This window comes from Squalius cephalus, assembly GCF_949319135.1.
Source record: "Squalius cephalus genome assembly, chromosome: 17".
Lineage (NCBI taxonomy): Eukaryota > Metazoa > Chordata > Actinopteri > Cypriniformes > Leuciscidae > Squalius > Squalius cephalus.
The window spans coordinates 2,149,501-2,159,629 of NC_137138.1; the positions used below are offsets into that span (position 1 = coordinate 2,149,501).

Below are 10,129 nucleotides of genomic sequence, written 5' to 3' on the forward strand. Positions count from 1 at the left end.
ACCAACGACGTCTTTCTGACAAGCAAGTCATGGTCGCCACTCGCCAGCGAGCCAGGAAGCAGTGGTGGAGTTGTTGGTAAGTAGATAAAACCGTATTAAAATGATTGGTGTCACGTTATTAGCCTACTCTGTTTGATATTTCGATTAAACATACAGCTTGCTAACTTAGCTCACGTTGACTAATTTGTGTGATGGTGTTAGATATCTGACGCCTCATATTGTCAGGCAGGCTAGCAGGGTGCGCTAACGGCTAATTGAATTGTTTATTTCACTTAAGTAACGTTACAGAGGCTTGCTATGTGCTAGTGCTATATTGTGTTATAATACGTAACGTCATTAGTGGTCAAACAACAGTCCACAGGCCAACTGTTGCCCACAGCGCTGCCTGTTTAGCAGCAACAGGTCATGCAGAGCCTGAGTCTATCTTCTCACACAGCCCACAGGATTACAGCTATTTGACCGTCCCGCTCTCTCTCTCGCTCACGGGTAGTGGTCTCCCCACCATCACAGTCAAATGCTCGCAGACACAGAGGCAGATGCTGTTATTTTGAGAGCGGGGCTTACATATGCCGTCCCGTACGGAAAATAATGTTGCATACCACCGGTAACATGAATATATATTCCGTTGCTCGGTGCGCAAACTAGCTGTGTCAGGCATTATTTATAAGTAGCCTAATGTCCTGCACAACTCCACATGGAAAACTGGCAGTTCAATGAAGTGATGCTTATTGTCTGACATAGTGTACAAGTAGTTACTAGCTTAAAGTATTGTGCCAATAATGATCCTTCTGGTAAATTTGGCATTCAGTTGAGACACAAAAGCTCTTAGTTTAATGAAAATCTTTGGAAAAGAAGACAAGATGGTTTGTTTAATTAGTATTCATTTATTTAGATTTCTAATATCATATAGTATTGTCCTGTCAACCCATTACAAGTCTTGCCTTATTCAGTGTTGATTTATTGACATGTTTATGTAAGATGTAGGGGAGGTACAAGGTTACTGAAGGTAAACTTGTATTGTATTAATGTGACTAACAGGAAGCATTAATTACATTATCAATTTGTGTCAATCATGTGTCAGTCTGACCGGATGTTGGTTTACCCTCTTCTGTCAAGATGGCTGCTTTCAACAAGCTCCATGGTATGCTGGTTATAGTTGGCAGTCATCTTTTACATTGAACAGTGGTCACAAACCTTGGCACAGATTTCAGCTTGCTCTCTCCTATACTCTCCATTCCTGATTGAAATTTCCTGGTGTGAACTGGCGGACACACACACACCGGCATAAAAGTGGCTGCACCACTTAAAAGCCATAAATGCCATTTACTTATGAACAGACAGCACCAGTGTTTCTTATTCTAACCATTGTCTGTCTGCCTTTTTTCAGGGTGGAACGCTTATGGAGAGATGTTTGGAATTCTGTAACATCAAAGTACTACAACGCACTACACAGCTTGGAAGAAGAGGGCTTCATTGATCTGTCTAATGCGATCCACCTCTTCTGTGTGCAATATGTGTTCATACCTCGTCTGCGGTCAGATCTACAGCATTTCACAGACAGTTGGAACAACCACCCGATCCGCACAGAGGCAAACCTTACACCTCAACAGATGTGGAACATTGGAATGCTCCAAGCACCTGTGCCTGAGCCAAATTATGCAGAGGTGGGCATGTAATACTTGATTGGCATGGCAGTTTTTCCCTTAAGCACTTTGTCTATTATCATTAATTTGTTTGTTGGGCCATGCAGCTGCAGCACATAGACCATCAGGAGGAGGTATCTGAAGACACTGACCATGGGATTGTTGTTCCTTACATTCCATCCCCCCTGTCTGCAGAGAATCTTGCTCTGCTGCAACATGAAGTTAATCCTAACTCTGACTCCTTATCCTTTGGTCAGGATATATACCTGCGTGCTCTTCAATTTGTAATGAGTGAGTGACGCTCCACACTATTAAATGCTTAATGATTATAGCAAACATGTTTTGAAACAATACAAATACACAGCTAATCATTTCAATGTTATGATTAAAAAAGGGGCACTAAGAAAATGTCTTTACTTTTTACAAATTCCTAGAAATAAATTTTAAACATATTTTTCTAAATGCGTTCCAAAAACCAACCCAACCTTTGTATGTTGAAACCCACAGCCCATGCGTAAATGGACAGACACCACTCAGCTTTGAATGAAGGTAACTAACACATGGTTACTCACATTCTACACTACAGGCATTTAAGTATTTTCTGTCAATGTCCAAAATTTAACCTATATATAATAATCTAAAACCTGATTACTATAACATATAAAACTATTTGTTCTGCTAGACCCCTCCCCCTTTCAACAGCATAAAGAGCAACAGTATAACCCACTGCAGCCCTAACACGCCTGGGGCTTCATGATGGATCACTACACCACCTTACAGATCACCTCCACAAGTTCATCAATGTCCTCTTCTGCCTCCCTGGCTTCCTGTTCCTGTTAAAGAAGTCCTACACCACTTCCTCCACCGACCGAATGAGGTCTTAAAAGTATTTTGAGGTCTATAAAAAGTCTTATAAAAGGTATTGAAATAAACTTTTGCATTCCTGCATATACCCCGTATAATAAGTTTGAAAATACATTTTAAATATGAAATGTTATTGCATGTCTGTTATATTGATTTATACGTGAATTTTTGAAATGTGAAGCAGTTGGAAAACATGTTTTTAAAAATTGTTTATGTTATTGCTAGTAGTTTTATTTTTGTTGTTCATAATAGCACAGTATTTGGAAGTGGTCATTTTTGATCAACAATGAATACGTCCAAGGATCTTTAAACCCTAAAATGATAACTAGTGTTGGTCTTTGATTTCCACATTGTGATGTTTCCCCAAACCATATTTTATTTGCCATAAATCAGAAAGATAATGTATGGAATGTGTGTTGTGGAGCTCTCAAAGCTGCTGATCCTGCTGCTGCTAGCTGTCCATATGAGAAAAACATTCATAAATTATGATTAAATGATAATTAGAGCATTAAAACATAATCTTCAGGAAATGGTGATTTTGAGGAAAACTTGCAATGATGTAACAGAATATGTTTCATATAAAATGTAAAATTGTTTCATATAAAATTCCCATATAAATATGTAATTATACAGCAGGGGAATAAACGTAAGGTGACAGCACAAACAGCTGGTTTTACTGAACATTTGTTTTATATAAAGATTTTTAATTATCTGTTTTCGGTAAGTAGAATCATAACAATATGTAGGTCGAAACAAAATCCCTCTCTGATCAGCTGTGTACACATGATGATACAGATCAACCTGACACGTAAGGGGCTCTTCAATTCAGTGGTGCATTGGTAGCACACGTCTCTCAGCTGGGACATGTGAGTTCAAGTCTCAATCTTTGCATTTTCCTTCTGTCGCTTCCACGTCGATTTGCCGGCGTTTAATCATCTGAAAAACGACCTAAGAAAAACTTTCATTTCAGCCCCTCTATTGCCTCAAATAGACGACAGGATGAACCTAACTCCAAGCGACGCTGAAGTTAGGTTCCGATTCGTCAGCTTCCGATTCAACCCGATTCGGTTCGTAATGTACAACATTAATCAGACGTGAGAAAGACATCAAAATGTTTGCTGGGTAATCATATCCGTATGTACACACATCTCTAAACATGAAAAATGCATAAACAGAAGGAGCATCAGACCCTCGCATCCTGACGAGAACCACTTTAATTCAAATTATTTTATTGCTGGAACAAAATACAGAACATTAATGACCTTACAGTAGATCCTGAATTGTCCTGCCGCCACATAGGAAGATTTGAATAGCCTAATCAATTAAGTTTGCTGCCTGCTTGTTGTGTGTAAAAACGATCGGTGAAAAATACAGTATATTCAATATAACAAAAATATTTAAAATGACAATTATCATATGACAATGAATTACATTATCGGCTCAAATAATAATAATTATTATTCTTATTATTAACAACAATTCTTATTATAGTAACAAAAGACTATAACTTTAACAAGATTTTTAACACCTCTATGGCACTTTCTGGTCTCTTCAGTGGTCAACACCTAATGTCAAATGTCAGACTTATACCCACCCTTCTCTGGGAAACAAGCAGAAATGCAAAGAAATACATCCCTCTTTAAATTTTGCTTTGTATAATTTTGAGCACAGTGTATCAGACACATGAGAGCAATAGCAACTGTCCAAACATTCAGAGCTTTTGAGTGTGTTGCCAATTGAAATTCTGCTGTCATGTTATCAGTTTCTGCTTGTTTCCCAGAGAAGGAGGGGGTGTCAATGCTGGTATACCATTAATTGTACAGTATATTTCAGAACGTTTCTATATGCAAGACTGATTGCAAGAAAATAACAGAACACCCAGCAGACAACAGGAGACATTTTGCAGGAGTGGTGATTACTAGTAGTCTGAGAGGATCAGGGTTGAACTAAAATTAACTGACTAAACACATCAGGTTTAGTAAAACAAAAAGTTAAACTCTATCAAACCTGGAACCATATCGGATTGCAATTTCAAGGTTGGACTTAAATGCATCACTATCTTTCAGATGTGCTGTGGGGAATGTTATAGTGGTGCTGCATGCACTCACAACAGGGTAGCACACTGTAAATAAATAAATATATGCACTACTGCTGGCTGGCTACACTACCTGGACATCTCGTTTTGTACAGTTGAAGGAGTAGGCATGTCCTGACTCCTCTGCCTGGGTTCTTCTATGGTGCGATTAAGCACTGACAGAAAAGTCTGCGCAGCGGCAGTGGCTGCCTGCTCGTCATACTGGGATGAGAGATTAGATCCTAAGTTAACCACTGTTATCAACAATAACACCATCAATCACTTTAGATGAAGCAGGTAGAGTCTAAAAAGACTAATATATATATATATATATTTTTAAAAAGATTAAAAAGTGTGAATCCAGTTAACAGCAAGTGGAGTGTAACCTGAGTATGTGATAATCGCCTTGCCATGAAGACATGCACAAGAGGTGATGTGTAGTATTGGTCTTTCTAAATGGGAGGGAGAAAAGATGGCTGTTGTGAAAATGGTTATGACCTACAATACACCGGACACATAAAAAGAGCAAAACCATAAATAAAATCTACCCATCCATTCTTACCTTTATTAAGCAATCCTGTTCCAAAAAGTTTTAGTGGAGTTCTTGGCCTAAAAAAACATAATTTGATCAACAGGAAAAACAATTAGTCCATCTGCTGCCTGGAAAGATGTTGCAGTTAATGTAGGTAGCTATCGTTGTCTGTGTGTGTGTGTGTGTGTGTGTGTGTGTGTGTGTGTGTGTGTGTGTGTGTGTGTGTGTGTGTGTGTGTGTGTGTGTGTGTGTGTGTGTGTGTGTGTGTGTGTGTGTGTGTGTTGCTGCAGACAGAGACACGAGACAACTTAATTTCAGCTACTTAAGGCTTTAGCTAGTTAGCTACTTTAAAAAAAAAAAAAAAAAATATCTGGCTAAATGTACGCTATATATAGCATTAATGCCATTATGCTTAACGGTTACACTAACAAGCCATCAAAATTGATGGCTTGTATAATAAAAGTAACCATACGACACTATTGAGCAGTTATAATTGAGAGTGCAGCAATACCTGTATCGATATCAATACTGCTTATCAATACTTCAAATAATTTGATGCAAAAAATAAAGTATCACATAAAGAAATTAATGTGTCATGCCTACAGAGCACAGCACCTAGAGACACCAAAACTTAGGCCAAGCCAGGACCAGAGTCCTACATTATCAATCAGCATTGCAATAAAATAGAAAAATACAACTTCAGACAACTTTCACTCACACACCTTCTAATAAAACATCTTACATAAACATGTCAATAAATCAACACTGAATAAGGCAAGACTTGTAATGGGTTGACAGGACAATACTATATGATATTAGAAATCTAAATAAATGAATACTAATTAAACAAACCATCTTGTCTTCTTTTCCAAAGATTTTCATTAAACTAAGAGCTTTTGTGTCTCAACTGAATGCCAAATTTACCAGAAGGATCATTATTGGCACAATACTTTAAGCTAGTAACTACTTGTACACTATGTCAGACAATAAGCATCACTTCATTGAACTGCCAGTTTTCCATGTGGAGTTGTGCAGGACATTAGGCTACTTATAAATAATGCCTGACACAGCTAGTTTGCGCACCGAGCAACGGAATATATATTCATGTTACCGGTGGTATGCAACATTATTTTCCGTACGGGACGGCATATGTAAGCCCCGCTCTCAAAATAACAGCATCTGCCTCTGTGTCTGCGAGCATTTGACTGTGATGGTGGGGAGACCACTACCCGTGAGCGAGAGAGAGAGCGGGACGGTCAAATAGCTGTAATCCTGTGGGCTGTGTGAGAAGATAGACTCAGGCTCTGCATGACCTGTTGCTGCTAAACAGGCAGCGCTGTGGGCAACAGTTGGCCTGTGGACTGTTGTTTGACCACTAATGACGTTACGTATTATAACACAATATAGCACTAGCACATAGCAAGCCTCTGTAACGTTACTTAAGTGAAATAAACAATTCAATTAGCCGTTAGCGCACCCTGCTAGCCTGCCTGACAATATGAGGCGTCAGATATCTAACACCATCACACAAATTAGTCAACGTGAGCTAAGTTAGCAAGCTGTATGTTTAATCGAAATATCAAACAGAGTAGGCTAATAACGTGACACCAATCATTTTAATACGGTTTTATCTACTTACCAACAACTCCACCACTGCTTCCTGGCTCGCTGGCGAGTGGCGACCATGACTTGCTTGTCAGAAAGACGTCGTTGGTGTAGACACTTGTCACTCAAACATGTCTGACCAATGGGGAAGCACCCGCCCCCACTTTTGTGTCAAAATGATTTTAAAAAAAAACGACTTCAAAACTTTTTTCACTTCATTCAAAAAAAAAGAAAGTTCAATAAAAAAAAAACACTTCAAATGATTTTTTTTTTTTTTGCATTTAAACAGTTTTTTCTTTGATTGAAATTATTTTTTTTTTTATTGAAAATGTTTTTTTTTGATTGAAGCAACTTTTTTGGGATTGAATAATTAAGACACAAATGTCCTACCCATAACATGGTCCAAACACAAAAAAGATTACTTCAATCAAAGAAAACATTTTCAATCAAAAAAAAAAGTGTTCAAGTGCAATTTTTTGAGTCTCAAATATTTTTTTGCATTCAAAAACATTTTTTCTATGATTGAAAAGGTTTATTTTTTGATTGAAGTGATTTTTTTATTGAAAATATGTTTTGTTTGTTTGAAGCAACTTCTTTTTTGATTGAATTATAAAGACACAAATGTCCTACCCATAATATGGCCCAAACACAAAACAACAATACTTCAATCAAAAAAGTTGCTTCAAACAAAAAAACCTTCACTTCTATCAAAAAAAACATTTTCAAGCAAAAAAAAATAGTGTTCAAATGCATTTTTTTGAGTCTCAAATATATTTTTGCATTCAAACACTTTTTTTCTTTGATTGAAACGGTTTTTTTTGATTGAAAATATATTTTTTGATTGAAGCAACCTTTTTTTTGATTGAATAATAAAGACACAAATCTACCTCCATATATTTCCGCCACCAACTGGTATGGAGTGTGGACCAAGACGCCCCCCCCCCCTCTTTTTTTTTTTTTTTTTTTTTTTTTAATTCTCTCCCACAAATTAGATTTCTCAAGAAACTGAAGAATAAAAATATAACACTCATTTCTCGAGTTATTTTGCAGAATATACTTTTACCCAGGGGGCAAAGGGGGTTTAGCAGACATGGGCTGCTGTAAAAGGTTGTCATATAAAAATGAAATCTATGATGTCTGAGGATCACAACCTGGGTGGCCAACCCGGTCAACAAGCTGCTGGAAACTTGTAATTAGGGTCAAAACAATGTTACCTCAAATTCGGCTTTAACTCCCAGAATCACCCAAACATGCTAAAACGGTTTAATTATATTAATGAATCGTGAGCCATACCTTCCTGATACTTTATGCTAGAAACAAACTGAGCACACCTTTAGAAAGAGTGGAAGATAAGCTTTCATCTGATGCCTTGATTGTACATGTAATTAGAATGTAAGAGTTAACAATGCCTCTTAATTCATAGGTAGGCAAAAAAAAAAAAAAAAAAAAAAAAAAAAAAAATTGAACATTCCATTTGTAATCGGTAGCATTCTTTTCCCTTTGTTGTTGTTACAATAAACAAATTACCATGTAAAGTTAACTTTTACTGGATGAAATAATATTTTGATTTTTTTTTTACTAACCAGACAGTCCTCATGGCCCATAACACATTTAGAGGGAATTCAATGTCAAGCCTATAATAGCCTGTCAATTCAAACAAGATCCAAGAAAGAAGTTTACCATTAACTGGTGTTAACTGGTGTTAATTGTTTCTGTATGTACAGTATATCGTTTGCATATTTATGCAATATCAATTATTTGTATTGCAATGTCTATTTCTAATATTCTTTCACAAGTGGGATAGCTTTATTTATTCTATTGAAATAAAAAAAAGGGATTTGAGGATTTTGGGTTAGGCTGGTTAGTGTTCAATCCTGGTGTTTGGAGTGTGAGACAAAGGTACTGACAACTAAATGCTGAAAGACTAAAACACACAGGAGTCATGTGTGGAGTAGGTTTAAAAGTATTTACTGATTAAAACTGTTATATTAAGTAGCAATTTGTACCAAAAAAAAAAAAAAAAAAAAAAAAAAAAAAAACGAAACAGACAAACAGATTAAAATTCTGGGTGATAACTAATTTCTGTAATAATGTTTATACAATTTGTTTAGCTGTTTTCAGAGTCACCGCTGCTGTCGCTGCTCTCTAGTGTTTCAGCATGCTGTGTCTACATTTGGTTGCCAACCCCTAGCAACGGCATCCTATGTAGCATGGAGCAGTTCTTCTGACAACCTTTAACCAGAGATGGGCACAAATACATCAAAAAGTATTTAATTAAAATACAAGTAATTTGTAATTTGAAAATACAAAAATATATTTTTTACAGTCTAGTGTAAGTGTGGCGTTAGGTACATGTAAGAGTCTAGAATATTGCAATATTATTGTTTAGTGCAGAAGATGCGCTTTTAACGTACATGTTGCCACATACTGTCATAATAAAAGATAATTGTGCATATAACACTATATTTGTATTATTTACACAAAAACGCTGCTGTGAGGGTGTTTCTAATAGCACGGCTGTGACAAAGTTGACAACTTTCTTTCTTCCGACTGCCATTATCTATTTTTTTACTCTTTTTGTAAGTTGTGAAAACACTGTTGTGGCGTTTTTCTTTTGCTATTTGAGCAAATTGGAACACAAAAATATATATTTAATGTAGTCTTTCATTCACTGCTATAGAAGTTAACCCAACTATGATGCCTTACACTTCTGAGAAACCCAGAAATGTGAACAGGGCATCTATACATCATAAAAGTGCATCTGTCCATCATAAAAGTGCATCTATCCATCATAAAAGTGCATCTGTCCATCATAAACGTGTATCTGTCCATCATAAAAGTGCATCTATCCATCATAAAAGTACATCTGTCCATCATAAAAGTGCATCTGTCCATCATAAACGTGCATCTGTCCATCATAAAAGTGCATCTATCCATCATAAAAGTACATCTGTCCATCATAAAAGTGCATCTATCCATCATAAAAGTGCATCTATCATCATAAAAGTGCATCTATCCATCATAAACGTGCATCTGTCCATCATAAAAGTGCATCTGTCCATCATAAAAGTGCATCTCTCCATCATAAAAGTGCATGTCCATCATAAAAGTGCGTCTATATATCATAAAAGTGCATCTATCCATCATAAAAGTACATCTGTCCATCATAAAAGTGCATCTATCCATCATAAAAGTGCATCTATCATCATAAAAGTGCATCTATCCATCATAAACGTGCATCTGTCCATCATAAAAGTGCATCTATCCATCATAAAAGTACATCTGTCCATCATAAAAGTGCATCTGTCCATCATAAAAGTGCATCTCTCCATCATAAAAGTGCATGTCCATCATAAAAGTGCGTCTATATATCATAAAAGTGCATCTATCCATCATAAAAGTGCATCTGTC

At 36.6% G+C, this 10,129-nt stretch overlaps 1 protein-coding gene across 1 annotated transcript; it reads left to right on the top strand.

Annotated features, from left to right (window-relative positions):
• On the top strand, positions 1-3,169 carry LOC307145042 (uncharacterized protein). Its single transcript, XM_079847870.1, has 5 exons — positions 1-76; positions 1,388-1,664; positions 1,751-1,934; positions 2,151-2,192; positions 2,326-3,169. The coding sequence occupies exons 1-4, from the start codon at positions 30-32 to the stop codon at positions 2,159-2,161; spliced, it is 519 nt and encodes a 172-aa protein (XP_079703996.1). The 5' UTR covers positions 1-29; the 3' UTR covers positions 2,162-2,192; positions 2,326-3,169.
• Positions 3,170-10,129: the final 6,960 nt, after the last annotated feature.

What these genes read in the sequence shown, in the direction of transcription:
- LOC307145042 (XM_079847870.1), top strand. Translation starts at nt 30, where the DNA reads ATGGTCGCCACTCGCCAGCGAGCCAGGAAGCAGTGGTGGAGTTGTTG. An exon ending in AAGCAGTGGTGGAGTTGTTG is followed by an intron (nt 77 to 1,387) that starts GTAAGTAGATAA and finishes GCCTTTTTTCAG; the next exon opens with GGTGGAACGCTTATGGAGAG. An exon ending in CTGAGCCAAATTATGCAGAG is followed by an intron (nt 1,665 to 1,750) that starts GTGGGCATGTAA and finishes TGGGCCATGCAG; the next exon opens with CTGCAGCACATAGACCATCA.